Below are 20,949 nucleotides of genomic sequence, written 5' to 3' on the forward strand. Positions count from 1 at the left end.
CCCATGCCTGATGCATCCTAGATCTTTGGCTTTTTTTTTACTGCAGCAATTGTAGCAAAACGTGTGATTTTCTGTCGTTTCAAATATGACATTCCCTTGAAAAAATGACAGTGGCTAACACAATGTTAGGAATTATGGGAGTTGAAGTCCAAAACACCTGGAGGGACTAAGTTTGTTAAGGCCTGGCTCCAAAATCTGGAGTAACTTAAGTCCAATTTTATCGAAAGGCATAATAAAATGACGTCTCTTATGTAAAATGGCAAAAAAAACAAGGTTTGCTCTTTATATTGTGGATAACGAACCCGTGGATACGGAGGGCTATTGTTAGGCCACCAGGCTTTCCCAATACAGGGTTGTTGTAGGTTTTTTCGGGCTATATGGCCATGTTCTAGAGGCATTTTCTCCTGACGTTTCGCCTGCATCTATGGCAAGCATCCTCAGAGGTAGTGAGGTCTGTTGGAAGTAGGAAAATGGGTTTATATATCTGTGGGATGACCAGGGTGGGACAAAGGACTTTTGTCTGCTGGAGCTAGGTGTGAATGTTTCAACTGACCACCTTGATTAGCATTTAATGGCTTGGAAGTGCCTGGGGGAATCTTTTGTTGAGAGGTGATTTGATGTGCCTGATTGTTTACTCTCTGTATTGTCGAAGGCTTTCATGGCCGGAATGCATGGGTTGTTGTAGGGTTTTCCGGGCTGTATGGCCATGTTCTGGAGGCAATTTTTCTCCTGACGTTTCGCCTGCATCTATGGCAAGCTTCCTCAGACCTCATTACCTCTGAGGATGCTTGCCATAGATGCAGGCGAAACGTCAGGAGAAAAATTGCCTCCAGAACATGGCCATATAGCCCGGAAAAACCTACAACAACCTGGCTTGGAAGTGCCTGGGGGAATCTATTGTTGAGAGGTGATTAGATGTGCCTGATTGTTTACTCTCTGTTGTTGTGCTGTTGTAAATTTTGAGTTTTTTAATACTGGTAGCCAGATTTTGTTCATTTTCATGGTTTCCTCCTTTTTGTTGAAATTGTCCACCTGCTTGTGGATTTCAATGGCTTCTCTGTGTAGTCTGACATGGTGGTTGTGAGAGTGGTCCAACATTTCTGTGTTCCCAATACAGCATTGCCCTTACCCAAGATGGCGACTAAAATGCTTTGTTTATCTTTATCTATGAAGACAGCCCTTACTAAAAATGGCGACATCAAAAAATATATCTAAGCATGCCCTGAAAGGAAAGTGAAGCTAAACCAAAAATGGCGCCCGCCGTGTGTTGTATCTACGCCTCGCCCTTCGTTTTGCCCTCAATAAAGATGGCGCCCGAAGTCTATAAAGCACCCAGGCGATGAAGCGCTCCTGAGTCACGGTGACCAGGCCCTTATCCAAGATGGCGCTGGCCAGTCTGCTGGAGCCTCAACTGCCTGTGAACAAGGCCGGATTCTTCGGTTTCGGGGCCGGCACTGAGTTTCGGACCCCCGACCTCGGAGCATGCGGCGAAGGGAGGAACTTGGCGGAGTTGCCGCTGGCTTTGGCCGCCCCTTCCTCCAGCCTGAGCCAAGGAGCCAATGCCAAGGATGTCAACCTCGAGCTGCTGCATGGGACCACCACGCTGGCCTTCAAAGTGAGGTTCTGCGGGGATGCAAAGGGGAAGAAGGCCGGAGAGGCAAGCTTGGGCCCTCCAGGACTTTTGGACTCCAACTCCCACCATTCCTCACAGCCTCAGGCCCTTTCCTTTCCCCCCTCAGCCGCTTAAGCGGCTGAGGGGGGAAAGGAAGGGGCCTGAGGCTGTGAGGAATGGTGGGAGTTGGAGTCCAAAACACCTGGAGGGCCCAAGCTTGCCCATGCCTGGTATAAAGTCTGTGAATTGCCTCTTAGGTCCCATTGCCAAGAGATTTCCTTATGTTTGTATATGTAAACAGGATTCTTCTAGGCCAGAGTTTCTCAACCTGGGGGTTGGGACTCCTGGGTGGGTCGCAAGAGGGTGTCAGAGGGGTCAGCAAAGACCACCAGAAAACGCAGTATTTTCTGTTGGTCATGGGGATTCTGTGTGGGAAGTTTGGCCCAATTCTATCGTTGGTGGGAGAGATATTGACAAGCTGGAATGTGTCCAGAGGAGAGCGACTAAAATGATAATAGGTCTGGAGAACAAGCCCTATGAGGAGCGGCTTAAGGAGCTGGGCATGTTTAGCCTGAAGAAGAGAAGGCTGAGAGGAGATATGATAGCCATGTATAAATATGTGAGAGGAAGCCACAGGGAGGAGGGAGCAAGCTTGTTTTCAGCTTCCCTGGAGACTAGGACGCAATGGAGCAATGGCTTCAAACTACAAGAGAGGAGATTCCATCTGAACATGAGGAAGAACTTCCTGACTGTGAGAGCCGTTCAGCAGTGGAACTCTCTGCCCCGGAGTGTGGTGGAGGCTCCTTCTTTGGAAGCTTTTAAACAGAGGCTGGATGGCCATCTGTCAGGGGTGATTTGAATGCAATATTCCTGCTTCTTGGCAGGGGGTTGGACTGGATGGCCCATGAGGTCTCTTCCAACTCTTTCATTCTATGATTCTATGGTGGTAATAATAATAATAATAATAATAATAATAATAATAAACATTATTTATATCCCGCCACCATCTCCCCAAAGGGGACTTGAGGCAGCTTTCATGAGGCCATGGCCATCAATACAGAAACACAATATAACACAAAAACACAAGAGAAAGCCATAAAATAAAATAACATGAAATACAAAAATACCAAATTATTATTATTATTATTATTATTATTATTATTATTATTAACTTTATTTGTACCCCGCTAGCATCTCCCAAAGGACTCGATGCGGCTTACAGAGGCCGAGGCCTCAAAACACAACACAATAATACAACACCTAAAGCAAATTAAAAACGGTTAAAGCAGTATAACGACATGCAATAAACAATACATCAAAACACTATAAAAACTGGGCCAGGCCAGAGTAGTGGGTACAGGATTAAAAGTGGCAGGTGGTATGTGGGGATTATAGGGCAAGTTCTACGAAAGTGCGTCTGGGACTTGTTATTGGAGATTCCTATTCTGGAAAGGTGCATCGGAACAGCCAGGTCTTCAAGTTTTTTCTAAAGACTGCCAATGTAGGGCCTGTCTAAGATCTTTTGGGAGGGTTTTCCAGAGTCGGGGGGCCACTACAGAAAAGGCCCTATCTCGTGTCCCCACCAAATGTAAATATACAGCACAACAATATAAAATCAAGATATTAAACCACTAAAAATGAACACAGTGGGCAGGGCCAGTTCAAAGATTAAAATTTTAAAACACTGGGAGATAGGGCAGGGTAAAACATCAGGAAGGGGATCCGGGGGATATGGTAAGAGTTCATTGCACAAACCAGAGGATTCAGAATGCTCTTTGATTGTAGGTGAACTATAAATCCCAACAACTGCAACTCCCAAATGACAACATTTAACTCCACCAGTGTTCACATTTGGGCACATTGAGTATCTGTGCCAGGTTTCGTCCAAATCCATCATTATTTGAATTCACAGTGCTTCTGGATGTAGGCGAACTACAACTCCAAAATTCAAGGTCAACACCCACCAAACCTCTTGGCACGTTTCTCTCTTTCGCCCTCCATTCGTGCCTCTTCAAATTCTACAGCACTGCTGGTCACAGCTGACCTCCAGCTGGAGCGCTCACAGGCCCGGGCTTCCCAGTTCTCAGTGTCTATGCCAGAGTTTTAAAGGTTGGCTTTCAGCCCATCTTTAAATCTTTTTTCCTGCCCGCCAACATTCCGGTTTCCGTTCTTGAGTTTGGAATAGAACAACTGCTTTGGGAGACGGTGGTCGGGCATCCGGACAATGTGGCTGGTCCAGCGGAGTTGATGGCGGAGGACCGTCGCTCCAATGCTGGTGCTCTTTGCTTCTTCCAGCACGCTGACATTTGTCCGCTTGTCTTCCCATGAGATTTGCATATTACAATATTATATTACAATATAATGGTGTAGTACAATATAGTAATATATAATACTGATATTGTACTATGCTAATAATTTAATATATTGTATGCATATATATCTTGTAAGCTGCTCTGAGTCCCCTTCAAGGTGAGAAGGGTGGCATATAAATGCCATAAATAAATAAATATAAAGTCTTTCAGCAGGTGTAGGTGATTATTCTACATGTTTCATTCAGTCTATATTCATCTACCTTGCGTAGGCAGATTTATGCCAGATGGTACAGGCATACTCAGCAGTTGAGTAAGACAAGGCCAGGGCTCATGTTCTTATTAATTTTGGGTCTGCACCCCATGCGCTATCAGTAAGTTTCCGCAGGATATTATTGCATGCAGCTACTTTGTGCTTGGTGCTCGCACAGTGTTTCCTAAATGTCAGTGTTGGATAAGGTGATGCTGAGATATTGCCTGATGTTCGTTTACATGGTGAATGAACACGAATTGCTTCAAAACTATCCCTTAAGTTTCCACAAAGGAAGTTTCAGATCATATACCCAGTTCCTTGTAAATGCCTCTGGTGTTACAGCATTTTGCAAACCCTGTGGAATTTGGGATTGCAAACTTTTCTGAGACAGAGGCAATCTGCTTGAACATTTGTCATTTCATGTTGCTATTCAATCTTGATCGTTTAATTTATTTGTTACTCCACCTTTCTTTAAATATAAGACCCAAGATCTCAGTACAAATTAGATCAAATCCACCTGAAAGAATATAATAAAAGGATTTAAATAAACAAAATAAGGCTTCCTTTTAAAACAGTAGTAATTTAAAAGACAAATAATAAGTAAAAGTGAGTGTCTCCTGTTAAAAGAACCTTCTGCAACAACCAATTACACTAGAGTCTCCCTTATCCAACCTTCGCTCATCCAACGTTCTTTATTATCCAATGCAGTCTTCCTCCCACCTGGATCCACAGCTGGTTCAATGCATTGCAATGTTTTGATGCTAAATTTGTAAATACAGTAATTGCTACATAACGTTACCGTGTATTGAACTGCTTTTTCTGTTGAATAGTTGGAAAATATAATGTTTTGGTGCTTAATTTGTAAAATCATAATGTAATTTGACGTTTAATAGGCTTTCCCATAATCCCTCCTTATTATCCAACATTTTTGCCTCTCCAACATTCTGCCGGCCCATTTATGTTGGATAAGCGAGAGACTATTGTACTAGTAAAAAGCATATGTACACAAACATGTCTTTACTTGCAGATGGGAGAGCACAGAATAGATTAGTCTAGGGCCCATCCAGACAGACCCTATATCCCAGGATATGATCCCAGGTTATCTGTCAGTGTAGACTCATATAATCCAGTTTAAAGCCGAAAACCTGGGAACAGATTCTGGGGTATAGGGTCTGTCTGGAAGGGCCCCTAGTCTCTTGTGGGAAGGAGTTCCACAGCCTGGAAATAACCACAGAGAAGGCCCTTCATTTAGCTCAAACAATGTCCTTGTGATCGTGGTGGGGCTTAGAGAAAGCTGTCCACTAAAAATCTTAAATCCTGCACAGACTCAGTTAGGGAAGGTATGGTCTTTTAGTGTGGACTCAAGCAATATACTGCTTCTGGTAATAGCTAGCAGAAACTGCCTAGTATACATGTTTTTGTAAGACATGCTTTGTATCACAAGCAACCTGTGGGTATCTTTCATAGGGGATTTTTGATCTTTGATCTCTTTGTTTTCTTGCTTTTCCCCTCCAGTTTCAACATGGTGTGATTGTCGCAGTGGATTCGCGGGCAACAGCAGGTGTCTACATTGCTTCGCAAACAGTCAAGAAGGTCATCGAAATCAACCCTTACCTCCTGGGGACCATGGCTGGTGGTGCAGCCGACTGCAGCTTCTGGGAGCGGCTTCTGGCCAGGCAATGCCGCATCTATGAACTCCGCAACAAGGAGCGGATCTCGGTTGCGGCTGCCTCCAAGCTCTTGGCCAACATGGTGTATCAGTATAAGGGAATGGGTCTCTCCATGGGCACCATGATCTGTGGCTGGGACAAGCGAGGGCCAGGTGAGGACACTATGTGATTTTGGAAGGCACACCTTCCCTTGTGGCATCTCACAAAACCTACCCACATTTACACTTCACACATATTTATTTCTTTTTTAAAAGTTGTAATATAATGCTATGCCCTGCTTTTTCTCTGTGGATTTCTAAGCTGCTTTCAGCCAAAGTTAATAATCCAAGATTTTACAACATGCTATCAGTTTCCAAGTTAACCCTAAAGCAAGGAAACTGCAGCACAAAACAGCACAGCAGCAATCAAAATTAATTAAAATATTAAGCAGAAACTGATTAAAGCAATATATTACGATTGTATTGCAAATGCCTTCCTAGGAGGGAAATATTTTATTAGCTTCCAGAAGCTTGTTAGTTTATTTTCGTGTCTTAAGTCATTATCATTCCAAACCTGGGACTTAAGGCAGCTAGGAAATGTATATATAAATGACTTTTCCGTCCACCAGGGCCTGCGAGCAATGTAGAATAGAATCTAAAAGCATGTCAGGAAAGAAAATTAAAAGCAGATTAAAGTATTTTAAATGCTAAACTTCTGACAGACTTTAGCCGCTCAGTAAAAATGAGGTTGGCCTGCTTTCTCTTTTGAGAGAGCTCCTTAATTGAAGTTCTGCTACGGAAAAAGCCTGTTCTTGCATTCTAGTTCCTTATTTTTGAGGTTCTGCGGCCAATCTTCTGTGAGGAACTTCTAGCATAGGCAGTGTATTCCACAGTTTCCTTACAATGCTGACACCTGACACAGCTGAAATCCTTGGCTACATTTATATGAATGCTAGCTTTGTGAAGTGCTATGTAGCTGGAGAGAAACCATTGTATGAAACCTGTGGTTGCATATATAATCTTTGCTGTTCCTCAGAATTCTCTACCTGGGGAGTGAGATCATTCTTTTTCTCTTCTGATCATTCATACCTAAGGTAAAGGTAAAGGTAGTCCCCTGACATTAAGTCGAGTCATGTCTGACTCTGGGGTGTGGTGCATCTCCATTTCTAAGCCGAAGAGCCAGCGTTGTCCGTAGACACCTCCAAGGTCATGTGGCCGGCATGACTGCATGGAGCGCCATTCCCTTCCTGCCGGAGCGGTACCTATTGATCTACTCACATTTGCATGTTTTCGAACTGCTAGGTTGGCAGAAGCTAGGGCTGACAGCGGAAGCTCACGCCGCTCCCCGGAATCGAACCTGCGACCTTTCAATCAACAAGCTCAGCAGCTCAGTGCTTTAACCCACTGCGCCACCGGGGGCTCCTTATTCATACCTACCTTCTCAGAAATGCTAAACCGGGGGTCCTCAAATATTTGGCCCAGGGGCCGGATACGGCTTTCCAAGGTCATTTACCCGGCCCTCGCTCAGGGTCTGCCTAAGTCTGAAACGACTTGAAAGCACACAACAATAACAATGCTGTCTCATCAGCCAAAAGCAAGCCCATACTTCCCATTGAAATACTAATAAGTTTATATTTGTTAAAATTGTTCTTAATTTTAATTATTGTATTTTAAGTGTTTTTGCACTACAAATAAGATATGTGCAGTGTGCATAGGATTTCATTCATTCTTTTCAAATTATAATCTGGCCCCCAACAGTTTGAGAGATTGTGAACTGGCCCTCTGTTTAAAAAGTTTGTGGACCCCTGTGCTAAACCATAACAGTTAATTGCTATTTAGCTATTCATCCTCTGCCCCATTTCACATTACTTAAGGCTTGCTGAATTGCTATTTAGGACTTGCATCTTTGTTATGACCATCACATTTTGACCCCATCCATGCATCACAAGAAGCCATGTTGAAGGTTGTTCAAATCTGGCTGGCAGTGATGCAATAACCCACAGATTCTTGCAGCAGTGGCTTGGCTCTGATTTGTTTCCCCAGCTACCCACTATAAAACAAGCAGATAAAAAGAATGCGAGAGAAACTGAAATAGAGAACACAAGCCATGGTTTATTTGTTTGTACAGCTGATAGCTAAAGCAACAGACCATAGTTAATGTAAAACACAATTTATCATAGTGTAACTCACCTAATGTTTCTGATTTCTGTAGATACAATTTGATTACTTCCCTATTGATCTATTTCACAAGCCCATTTGACATGTTATAATTTGTGTATCTTCTGTTAAATGTGTAACTTGACAACATAGATCTTAAAACAGTGTCCATTAGATTCTCAAATTCTATTTTTAGGCCCAAATGTGCTTATTCTTCACACAGCTTCTATTCAGATTGTTTGTGCCTATATTGTACAAAGGGTGCTACAAGAGCTGGAAGGCAATGCACTCTTAGGTATGATGATAAAGTAAGGACTTGGAACCGAGAGCTTGGTTTTGGCCATTGCTATGCCTACTGAGTTGATGCTCCTAGTTTGTTTGGGCCACCTCTGATAAGCAACAAATAATTGCAACATCCATGTAGATTGTTGGCACTCCATGCTCATCACAGAGCCCTTTCTCTAAAGCAGGTGGGCAGCTATGGTTCTCCTGGTGCTTTTGGACATCAGTGCTCATAATAATGGAATCACGGAGTTGCAAGGGGCCTTCTGGGCCATCCAGTCCACCCCCGCCAAGAAGCAGGAAAATCGCATTCAAAGCACCCCCAACAGATAGACATCTAGCCTCAGTTTAAAAGCCCCCATCAAAGGAGGTTCCACCACACTCCGGGGCAGAGAGTTTCACTGCTGAACAGCTCCTACAGTTAGGAAGTTCTTCCTAATGTTCAGGTGGACTCTCCTTTCCTGTAGTTTGAAGCCATTGTTTTGTGTCCTAGTCTCCAGGGTAGCAAAAAACGAGTTTGCTTCCTCCTCCCTATGACTTCTCCTCACATATTTATACATGGTCATCATGTCTCCTCTCAGCCTTCTCTTCTGCAGGCTAAACATGCCCAGCTCCTTAAGCCACTCCTGTTAGGGCTTGTTCTCCAGACCCTTGATCATTTTAGTCACCCCCACTGGACACATTCCAGCTTAGAGTCAATATCTTCCTTCAATTTCGGTGCCCAGAATTGGACACAGTGTGATTCCAGGTGTGGTCTGTCCAAGGCAGAATAGAGCATGGGGAGCATGACTTAATCTTTTACAGTTGTTTGTGCTGGCTAGGTCTGATGGAAGCTGTAGCCTAAAAACTTAAGGAGGGCCACACTTGCCCATCACTGCTATAATCTTGAACATTGTGTTGCCTTAATATAGCCCTGTTATGTGATAAAGAATTGCAGTAGTGGCCAATATATCCAATTCTACCATTAGGCTGGTAATCTGAAGGAAGTACTAGAGAATTTACATACTGTACAACCTTGTATTGTTCTGATTGCAGTTTCTTTGTTAAGTACTATTCACATTTATTTTTATTTTTATTTGTTCTAAAACATTTATTTGTTAAAACTCTGTGTTGAATTCTAGCAGTAACTCTTTATGGGTCTTGGGATGCAAAGGCTGCAGTCATAAAACGCACAAGTCTGGGAGTGAATTACACCGAAACCAGGAAACATCTCATCTAGTTGAATGTGATTGGAAATGGAATACAAGCCATATATATCATTCTGTCTCCCCACCCCGCTTTAGACACTGCCATGGGGCTCTTTTTCCTTTTTCCCCACCAGAAGCTGTAGGCTATATTTCAGAAAAAGGAACTGGCAAAATAACCTCTGAGGACTCCTTACCTAAGAAACCCCTATGAAATTCATGGGTTGCCATCAATTGACAGATTACTTGAAGGCATACACACACATACATACATACAACAAACCTGTATTTTCATGTTCTCTCCCCATTCCAGATTTACATCGGATATTGTATTAACCTTCCCTCATTTCCATCTAAATCAGAGTCCATCATTTCAGGATATTCCATGTGTTGCCTTTTCTAAAATTTCTTTTTAATTCTGGGTTCTTAAAATCACATTCTTTTTCTGTTTATATAGGTTACAAGATTTGGACCTGTGCATTGTGCTAATTCATAGAGAAAGCAAACTTAAAAAGTATTCAGATTTTTAAGGTTTCTGAGCAAGGTGGTTTGCTCAGAACAATAGAAGGGCAGCCGGCCAAAAAACCCGATGAATTTGAAGGGTCAGTCCCCTTGGGTCTCTCAACAATTGTAGAAGATGAATTACATCAGGGAACACTGGGAACAAAGGCACCTGGTCTTGTGTCCAAATTTATTCTAGGGTTTGGTGAAATATGTGTCTCTGTAGCTCCATCAAAACAAAACTCAGCATTCTCCATTGCCACATTTCCTTTTATTGTTGCACATCTGCTTGTTTAGATACATACGCACTGTATCGTGCTGAGAGAAGAATAATGCTTGCAGGGGATTAGAGAAACTCAAAGGACTTGGTGAGCCTGCAGACAACCATTTGAAAAAGATGATGCAGTGTGATAATATAAATGTTCAGAACATGTAACTTCCCATTTGGGAAGAGTGAAGGGCAGGCGTTGGGAAGGGGATTAGTAAGGAACCTGAAGACACGGGTTTGCAGCTTGGGGAGTGATCCTAGACTTATAGTTGAGCCTGGAACCCCAGGTCTTGGCAGTGGCTAAGGGAGCTTTTGCACAATTAAAACTTGTACGCCAATTGCACCCATATTTTGGGAAGTCGGACTTGGCCACAGTGGTCCACACTCTTGATACATCCCTATTAGATTACTGCAACACACTCTACGTGGGGTTGCCTTTGAAGACTGTTCAGAAGCTCCAACTAGTCCAATGGATGGCAGCCAGGTTGCTCACCGGAGTGGCATAGAGAGCGTACAACCTGTCTGCTACGCCAGCTCCACTGGCTGCCAATCTGCTACCAAGCATAATTCAAAGTGCTGGCTTTAACCCTATAAAGCCCTGAATGGTCCTGGATCACCTTACCTGTCTGAACATATCTCCCGCTATGAACCATCGTGAAATTTAAGATCGATGAAGGAGGGCCTACTCTCTGTCCCACCATCCTCACAAACCTGACTGGTGGGGACGAGAGACTGAGCCTTCTCAGTGGTGGCTTCTTACCTGTGGAACTCTCTTCCCAATGATATCAAATTGGCCCTCTCCATCTTGTCCTTTAGAAAGAAACTCAAAACTTGGTAATGGGACCAAGCATTCGAACAGTAGAGGTAGCAACTAAGAATGAGAACCAATTTATGTGAATGACAATGAACTGATCCGGACTATGATTTTAAACCTGCGTGATTTTAGACAATTGTTTTAGTAATTTAATGTTTTGATTGCTATTATTATTTGTTACTGTTGTTGGCATTGAATGAATGCCTGTTGTGAAGCTGCCCTGAGTCCCCCTCTGGGGGTGAGAAGGACGGGATACAGATATGCGAAATAAAGAAACAATCTGTAGATGACCCCAATAACTCCCTGATTTGTCCTATCTTTCAGGCCTGTACTATGTTGACAGCGAAGGGAACCGTATCTCAGGCACAGTTTTCTCAGTGGGCTCTGGCTCGGTCTATGCCTATGGGGTGATGGACCGTGGCTACTCTCACAATCTCTCAGTGGAAGAAGCCTATGATCTGGCCCGCCGTGCCATCTACCAAGCAACCTACCGCGATGCCTACTCTGGGGGCACCGTCAACCTCTACCATGTGCGCCAGGATGGCTGGATTCGTGTCTCCAGTGACGACGTGTCCAAACTCCATGAATTGTTCTGTGACAAAGCCCCAGGGACAGTGGCTTGAAATTGTGGACGCTGGGAGGAAGGGTAGCATTGAACTTGGGTCTATATTTGCTATAGAGATAAATGGGATTGTAGAACCATAAGGCACATGGGGAATGCTTGGCCAAAATGATGGAAGAAAGCTGCAACCCACAGCTTGGCCATTGCAAAGGGGAAAGTTAACTGTTTTTGTGCTTGTGACCCGTGATCCATGTAATAAAAGTGTTTTGCTTCTAAATTAATCCGCTACTGTCCAAACAGTTTTTGTGTCCTCGCTTGAAGCACAAGGGTGATCAAGATAAATCTTGGCTACTCCAGTCCTATCAGAGGTGTACTGTTGGCTTTGGAGCCTTTCCAGTGCAGGGCTGGCCTGGAGGGGCAAGCGGGCTGTGTGGGCGGGCACGATTCGGGCCTAGACGCTTGGGAGATAAATGTCTCTTGAAAGTTTCATTTCTAGGCAAAAATCTGTAAAGATAAAAAAGCAGAAGGTCGGCTATCCCCACAGGCACCAAAGCATACGTGTCTGTAATACTGAGGAAAGGGAGTCAAATGATTTTTAAATGAATTCCTCCTTTGCCCGACGGTTGCCACTGGTTCCCGTTGTGTGGTACCCCATGTTCCCATCTGTTTTCAATACACCTTTGGTAACACCAATCCCTACCTTTTACAGGGATCAATCTCATCTGTGCCTCTCTATATTTACATGTTGCCTTTAACCCTTTCGAGCCCTTCTATCATGCATACACCCCTCCCTCGCTTTTTACGCACTGTTGCATTCTCCGGTTCCCACCCAATTGACGCGAAGACTGTGTGTGCAATGTATGGAACCTAATGCGAATGGAAAAGGTTACTGCCAGCTGCAGGGCAGCCGAGAGAGGAGGAACGAGGGAGGCCAAGATGGAGGTGTGGTTGGGAAGAAGAATGTGCCTGTGGTGGGGAAAGCTGAGGAAATGCCCTTTCTCCAAGCTGTGGTTCTTTATGCTCACTGAAAGGAATGAAAAAAGAGCTGCAGTAAGGGCTGGGAACAGTGAGGAAATGGGTTTTTGTACATCTGGGAAGGATCAGTAAATGGGAAAGAGGATGATAAGTGGTGCCCTTTCTCCAAGCACGGGTCTTTGTGCTCATTGGAAAAGAATGAAAAAGAGCCATAGTAAGGGCCACAAATGGTGGGCGAAATGGATTTTTGTACATCTGGGAAGGAAGAGTAAGCAGAAAGGGGGAAGATAAGCAAAAAGGGGTACTCCGTGTGTGCAGCAAACATAGTACATGAACCAAGGTGATGTGCAGGAATAAAATCAGGTGAGGATGATAAGGCAGCCGGATAAACACTAAACATGAAGCAAAACAGCACGAATATGCAAAGGATGTTGGCTAGAGGTGCAGGAGGAAGAATGAGAAAAGGCAGCCTGCTTGTACATGCCCAGGATTGGGGGAAACTGGCATGGCCCAGGCACTCTAGGTGTCCCCTGCCGGGGCCCTGCTCAGGAATGCGTGTGCAGCCTTGGCGTGTGTTTGTGTGCGTGCAGGAGATTGGCCAATCCGGGCAAGGAAGGGGGGAGCATGGGGGTGTGGCGGTTGGCAGCAGGGTGCACATCCTCCCACTTTGCACACACACAAACGAATACACAAAGAGCTGCACCACGACCTTCCAGTATCCTTTTCCCAGGGACTGTGTGGGAGGGAGGTGGAAAAAAGGGGAGGAAGGCTGGGGAATGGGGGGCAGGGGCAGGGATGGGAGCCTTATCTTGTCTGTTAGGCCTTGCCAGGGAAATATACAAGGATAAAATGGAGGATTAGAGATGGCAAGGGGAGGATAAAAGCAAGATATACCAGACAGAAAAGACATGTACATGCCGGTATGAAGCAGCTATCTACCATTACGTACATGGATTAGTAAAGATAGTAGAAAGGTATATATTGCAAGTGTGCAAGGATATGGCAAACGCAATATCTTGAGCAGAGATGATGGGTTTATTACCTCTCAAAGTATTTTAACTGTCCCTTAGGGCTTTATAGTGTAATGATAGAGGAAATCATTGTCTATGTTTGATAAGATGGGGGATTAGAGGTGACAGAGGGAAGATATACCAGACAAAATCAAGATGTACAGGGCAGGTATAATGCAACTTTATGCACATGGATTAGTGATGACAGCAGGAGGGTATATATATTGCAAGTGTGTAAGGATATGATAGATTGAGGAGCTTGAAAAGATATGATGGATTGAGTATCCTTTTATCTGTCCATTGGGGTTTTATAGACTGGAGGAAACAATTGTCTTATGTTTTGTTGTGGGTGAGGCTGAGAATCTAATTGGAATAAGTAATAAGTAAAGTTGGTATTCCTTCCAGGTCTATATTTTATTATGGGTAAGGTAGAGAATCTAATTGGAATAAGAAGTAATACTGGTAGTCTTTCCAGGATACTTAACCCTGTGTACAATAATATGTGTGTGATATTACTTACGGAGGATATGTGCAGAAGAGGATGTGTGCAGAAAAAAACAAAGGGGAGAAGTGGCTGATGTGAGTATACCAGAGGTACACAGGGATTGCTTTTACAAGCTGGGGTTTGTAGAGGTGTGTGTGCCTTTGCGTGGGAAGTTTAATCAAGGATACCTTTTTTTGGCTCAGTCTTGCTTTTGTTTGAACAAGACGACGGTGAGAGACTTCACTGGGGCTTATTCAATACCAGGCGAGGCGACATCTGCACTCACATGCATTAATCATCCTTTTGTTCACATGGCTAAATCGCAGCAGCGAAAGGGTCGGTTTGGCTCTTTCCAGCTTATTTCAGTGATTTAAGAGTCCAGAAATGGCTAGTCATTCCCAATTTAAATTAACCTGGCTAGGAAAGGTTATTCTGTGTAACCTACAAGCGGAATAACACCTGCGTAGCCATGGGAACCAAGGTTCAGAGGAGTGCGGACTAACAAACTGGAGGATCTGTTTGTCCTTTTATTTGATATTTGGGCCAAGAAGCTTTTCTCAAGTTTGGGAACAGATTGCTTGAGGCTGGCAGAGTTTTAAAATGAGAATAAATAAACCCTGGATATGGTTTCTCAAGTTTCAGCGCTGTAACGCTTAGCTTTTTGCAGGAAGACTGTTGCTGCACCTCAAAGACTTAACTATAGCATAAGGTTTCATTAACTAAAGCCCATTTTATCAGATGCATGAAATTTTATTCATAATTGTATATTTACCACAAACTCTGGGTAATGTTGGAATCCAGCCCCACACTGCTCAAGTCTCCAGTCCTGAATGAGGAACAAGTTAATTAGCTTAGAGTAGGCTGAGGGTTTTCCTTCCCCTATGTCTTCTGTATGACAGTTGGATTTTTATTTTTACACTATTTATATCCCACCCTTCTCATCCTGAAGGGGTCTCAGAGCGGATCACAGAACACATATACGGCAAACATTCAATGCCGTTATACACTGACAAAACAGATAACTGTACATAGATAGAGGTATATATAGGCTTTCCCATCTTCAGCATCTTGGAGGCTGTGCTCGGTTCCGGCCACAGGGGGTGATGTTGTTCCACTTTCCCCGCCAAAGAGCTTTTTTTGTAAACTTCTTCCTTGATCGAATCACCGGCATTTTTATGGTATTTCTTTATGGGTGACTTAAATACTTTCCCGCTTAGTGGTATCTATTTATCTACTCATATTGCTGTTTTCGAAACTGCTACTTAGGTGGGCTGGGCTTTAGCACAGCTGGTTAATCACCAGCAGCAATAGATCTTACCAATCAAAAGGTTGGCAGTTTGAAGCCTGGGTTGGGATGAGTACTTGACCTTCAGCCCAGCTTACTGTCCACCTAAGCAGTTCGAAAACAGTTGTGAGATGTGAGTAGAGAAATTAGGCACCGCTTAAGTGGGGAGATAGTTTACGGCACCATAAAAGAAATGCCAGAAAATGCCAGTGATCAAAGAAAGGCAGAAGTATGTGATCAAGGGCTCTTAGTCATAGAGGATGGAGCACCAGCACCCCCTGTGGCCGGTACTGAGCACAGCTTCCAGGACGCCGAAGTTGAGAAAAATGCAGACATAATACCTCTATCTGTTGTCTGTCCTGTCTGTTTAACGGCATGGAATGTTTGCTGTGCATGAATTCTAGGATCCGCCCTGAGTTCCCTTCAGGGTGAGAAGGGCGGAATATAAATGCTATGAATAAATAAATAGGCAGAAGCTGGGCTAAAGACCAGGAGCTCACCCTGACCTGGGCTTTGAACTGTCAACCTTTTGGTTGCAAGATTTACTCTAGCTGGCGGTTAACCTGCTGTGCTAAAGGCCAGGTTTCTATTTCTTCTCTCCTCTCTGATTCTGCTCTCATTCTGATTGTATAGAATGGTTACTTTTCTACCGGAAGCCTTTACTTCTGACTTCTATCTATTCTTACATCTTAGTATGCTGTGTGCTTTGAGATATCTCTCTCTGCTTGTGTGTCAGAGAAATGTAGTGAGTGGTGTTTTTTCCCTCTCTTTGAAACCTGAAAAGAGTTGGGTGTTAGAGTAGCTCAGACCCAGTTACTTAACTATTAAGGAATGTAGATAGTTCTTATTATTGTAAATAAACCTTTTGTGATTTCTAAGATTGGACTCTGCTTCTTTCCCAGTCTAAGCTCTAAATTCTTTACAGCCACATCTCACGGCATTTCATGCTCTGCTCACTGTGAGCTGATCACTCAACTTTCAGTATCCTGTTTGTATTTGGGATGCTCTGCTGTATTTTGGGAGTTTTCCCTAACAAAATCTTAACAAGAAGGGTTAACTTATACTGTTTTGAATATAGTGGGGCCTCCCATGATGATAATATAGCAAAATTTAGATATTTTTCTCCATATAAAATTGAATAAACTGTTGTAGTTCAGCCTATGATTGTGTCTGATGTCAGTGGGGATGAAGGTTTTCCTGGGCTTGTGTCTGATGTCAATAGAGATTATGGTTTTCCTGGGCTTGTGTCTGATGTCAATGGGGATGATGGTTTTCCCAGGCTTGAGTTGTCAAGTCCTGGCCTTATTGAAAGACCTGGTTCTGGCTTTGCTGAGAGGCCCAAAGGTTCTCATGAACAGAGTGCATCTCCAGTAGATTCTCAAGGGCAAATTCCTGAAAGGGGCCCAAACCAGCCTTTCTCTGAGAAACTGTCTTCTGAGGATGATTTGTCAGGTGCAGAAGTTAATGAGATTGAAGATAGAAGACATGACTTTTGTAAACTAGGGGAAAATTCTCAAGATCACCGAAGGTCAACCTGTCTAAGGGGAAAAGACAGATAATAAATCTTTATCTGGTTGTAAAGACAAACAGAATGTTTTTCTTTCATTTCATGAGACAGGAAAGGCTTTATATGAGACGGGGAAAGGATTTTAGCTCAGTCTGGTCAATGTTGAATTTTCATGACCATCTTATTTCCAAGTGGATTTGTAGCTTCATGTTTCAAGTTTTGCCAGGTTCCTGTTCTGGGTATTGGATCTCCATGCTGTCTTGCTCTCTTGGATTTTGTATCCTTGGATCTTGTGTTTTTACCTTTGTACCTTGAAGTTCATGGACTATTTGTTAGGTAAAGGTAAAGGTAAAGGTTTCCCCCTGACATTAAGTCCAGTTGTGTCCGATTCTGGGGGTTGGTGCTCATCTCCATTTCTAAGCCGAAGATCCGGCATTGTCCGTAGACACCTCCAAGGTCACGTGGCTGGCATGACTGCAAGGAGCACCATTACCTTCCCACGGGAACGGTACCTATTGATCTACTCACATTTGCATGTTTTTGAACTGCTAGGTTGACAGAAGCTATTTGTTACCTTTGGAATACTTACTTACTTACTTATTTTATTTATTTATTTACGACATTTATATGCCAGCCTTCTCACCCCGAAGGGGACTCAGAGCGGCTTACAAGGTATATATACATACAATACACTATACTATTTAGTATAGTACAATATCAGCATTAAACACTGCTATATTGTACTATACCAATTATATTGTACTATTATTAGTAATATTACATGTAATATAAATATATAATTACAATACCTTATTATTAGTAGTAGTAGTAGTATTAGTATTATATTGCATTACTTACTTAGGCGATCCCTCGTTGTCTGAGTAGAATTGTCTTCCAAGATCGGTGTACTGGCGGTGGGTACATAGGTGACTGTGGAACCCTATTCTTGATCTGCATCTTCTCTCGCACTGAGGGCATTAGTTTCCAGGTGGAAGGCGGTCCCGGTCAGAGTCGGCTTGATGTGCCTTCCTCTTGGCACATTTCTCCCTTTCATCCTCCATTCATGCCTCTTCAAATTCTGCAGCACTGCTGGTTACAGCTGACCTCAAGCTGGAGCACTCCAAGAACCAGGACTTCCCAGTTCTCAGTGGCTTCTCTCATGTCCCCCAGTAGCTATTCCAGAGTTTTAAATGTTTAAATCTCTTTTCCTGCCCACCAACATTCCGTTTTCCGTTCTTGAGTTCGGAAAACCTTTGGACAATACTCTTTCTAGCATTTATATTGCTTTGCTTACTTATATCCTTCAATAAACTGCTTGCTGATCTTGCTATACTGGTGTGGCTTTTGAGGACAGAGGTGTTCCTGCTCTGGGATACAACATAAACAGAATATGGAACATAGCTCTTAGATGCACAAGTTCCACATGGGAAAATAGTGTCATTTATATTAAGATTTGCCCTTTGGATTTTCAAGCGGTGGATTGTTGAATCTGTGGATCTGGAGGGCCTACTCTTGAAGTGAAATTTCACATAATAGATAAAAGACTGGATAGCAGGCATGGGCAAGCTTTGACCCTTCAGGTGTTTTGGACTTCAACTCCCACCATTCCTGGCCTCAGGCCCCTTCCTTTTCCCCCTCAGCTGCTTAAGCGGCTGAGAGGGAAAAGGAAGGGGCCTGAGGCCAGGAATGGTGGGAGTTGAAGTCCAAAACACCTGAAGAGCCAAAGATTTGGAATGGAGAGTTGAAATGTTGACAGCCATGCCCTAGGCAGCCATTTTGAAAGGTCCTGCCACAATATCAAGGCAACCTTTCTTTGTGGCAAGCTGTGTTGAGGTGATGCCTTGTTTATTTTGACATCCCAGGCACTTGAGGTGGCATTTATGAAGGAAGGACTGGATTTGAGTTTTAGAGAGGCTATTACAGCCTTGAAAAGGGGCCATGAAAAGAGCCTGGCCTCACAAATCTCCTCACAGAGGCCCCTTTCTCCCTCTCTGCCCTTTCTCCCCGCCCCTTCTCCTCATCCTCAAGCCAAGGCTCCATTGCGTCGCAGCCAATCGGCTGCCTCCGCCTCCTGCGCCTCAGCCAATCACTGAGCGGCAGCGGGGAGGGGGGGGGAGCCTGTGTTCGTACACGGTTTGCAGGGCGCGCGCGCTCTCGCCCTCCTCCCTTTGAGCTGCACACGCGGGATGGAACGTTGGGGAGTGCCCCTGGGCGCGCGGGATTTGAATATGCAAATCGGGACAGGCGCACTTTGCATAACCTCTTCTGGGAGCCACCAAGGGAAATAGGGCAGCAGCTGAGGGAAAACAACAGGATGGGATTCCTGTCTCTTTTGGTTTAGTCGTTTTTAAAGCTTAGTGACACAGATGTAGCCCAGGCATGGGCAAACTTAGGCCCTCCAGGTGTTTGGGACTCCAACTCCCACAATTCCAAACAGCCTTTGGACTAAACCAGTGCTTCTCAACCTGTGGGTCCCCAGTTGTTTTGGCCTACAACTCCCAGAAATCCCAGCCAGTTTACCAGCTATTAGGATTTCTGGGAACTGAAGGCCAAAACATCTGGGGACCCACAGGTTGAGAACCACTGGACTAAACCATGCTGTTTGGGCCTGGCCTCATGTAGGCCGCCTCGAGTCCCCATTGGGGGAGATGGTGGCGGGGTATAAATAAAGATTATTACTAGCCGTCCCCTGCCACGCGTTGCTGTGGCCCAGTCTGGTTATCTGGAAAATAAAGTAATGGGAAAGTGTCGCGACCTACTAGTAGTAGGTATGGTGCCAGAATGCTGAGTCTCAACAGAAAGTGTTGGTCTCTAATATATGTAATTTCTTTATGATTGTGGATAAACAGAATTTCTTGCTGTTTCTTTGTCAGTCAACCCTCCTGTTCAAGGAGTTCCACTGGCTGCCGTTTATTTTCCGAGCCCAATTTAAGGTGCAGGTGCTTACCTACAAAGCCCTGAACGGTTTGGGACCACCCTACCTGCGTGGCCGTATCGCCGTTAATGGACCCACGCGCTCACTTCATTCATCCGGAGAGGCCCTGCTCGTGATCCCGCCAGCGTCGCAGGCGCGTTTGGTGGGGACGTGAGACAGGGCCTTTTCTGTGGTGGCCCCCCGACTCTGGAACACCCTCTCCAAAGATCTTAGACAAGCCCCTACATTGGCAGTCTTTAGAAAGAACTTGAAGACTTGGCTGTTCCGATGTGCCTTTCCAGAATAGGAATCTCCAATAACAAGTCGCAGAAGCACTTTATTAGAACTAAGATTGCTGCACACTGCACTTACCCTATAATCCTTACATATCACCTGTCACATCAGCCCTCCAGGTGTTTTGGACTTCAACTCCCACAATTCCTTTTTGAAGTGAAGTGAAGTGAAGAAGGGGAGCCAGGAAGATGGAGTTCCATCATGTCTCTTGTGTCATCTCTTGGGAGCCCCTCCCCCCAGCACCAACTTCCGCTCTGGACCAGAGTGAAGGGGAGTGGGGGGGGGGCAGAGGACAGTTCCATTTTGTCTCCTGCATATGTCATCAGTTGGGGAACCCTCCCCCCAGCACCAATTGTCACTCTTAGGCCACAGTGAAGGAGGGGAGCTAGGAAGACAATTCCACCATGTCTCTTGAGTCATCAGTTGGGAGCCCCCCCTCCCCCTGCACCAACTGCCACTCTGGGTTAGAGTGAAGGGGGGGCAGGGACAGTTCCATCTTGTCTCCTACATATGTCATCAATTGAGGACCCCTCCCCCCAGCATCAATGCCACTCTGGACCAGAGTGAAGGGGCGGGGGGCAGGAGACAGTTCCATCTTGTCTCCTGCATATGTCATCAGTTGGGGACCCCTCCCCCAGCACCAACTGCCTCTCTGGGCCAGAGTGAAGAGAGAGGGGGCCAGGGGACAGTTCCATCTTGTCTCCTGCATATGCCATCAGTTGGGGACCCCCTCCCCCAGCACCAACTGCCGCTCTGGGCTAGAGTGAAGAGAGATGGAGCCAGGGGACAGTTCCATCTTGTCTCCTGCATATGCCATCAATTGAGGACCCCTCCCCCAGCACCAACTGCCGCTCTGGGCCAGAGTGAAGAGAGAGGGGGCCAGGGGACAG

At 44.6% G+C, this 20,949-nt stretch overlaps 2 protein-coding genes across 4 annotated transcripts in view; both read left to right on the plus strand.

The window, feature by feature from the left end:
- Window positions 1–1,299: 1,299 nt before the first annotated feature.
- On the plus strand, window positions 1,300–11,871 carry PSMB5 (proteasome 20S subunit beta 5). The gene is made up of 3 exons (XM_060780036.2): window positions 1,300–1,615; window positions 5,690–5,996; window positions 11,353–11,871. Exons 1-3 carry the CDS (start codon window positions 1,382–1,384, stop codon window positions 11,649–11,651), a joined length of 840 nt encoding a protein of 279 aa, XP_060636019.1. The 5' UTR covers window positions 1,300–1,381; the 3' UTR covers window positions 11,652–11,871.
- Window positions 11,872–13,182: 1,311 nt separating this feature from the next.
- C6H14orf93 (chromosome 6 C14orf93 homolog) overlaps window positions 13,183–20,949 on the plus strand; it is a 28,459-nt gene continuing 20,692 nt past the window's right edge. Inside the window, exon 1 of one of the 3 annotated variants that reach the window (XM_060780032.2) lies at window positions 13,183–13,280. The gene's annotated coding sequence lies outside the window, so the exon portion shown is untranslated. Of the gene's footprint in view, window positions 13,281–13,340; window positions 14,155–16,304; window positions 17,360–20,949 lie in introns of those variants that run through there. The other 2 variants (XM_060780034.2, XM_060780035.2) reach the window with 2 other exon arrangements.

The sequence above is a fragment of the Anolis sagrei genome, chromosome 6 (genome assembly GCF_037176765.1).
Source record: "Anolis sagrei isolate rAnoSag1 chromosome 6, rAnoSag1.mat, whole genome shotgun sequence".
NCBI lineage: Eukaryota > Metazoa > Chordata > Lepidosauria > Squamata > Dactyloidae > Anolis > Anolis sagrei.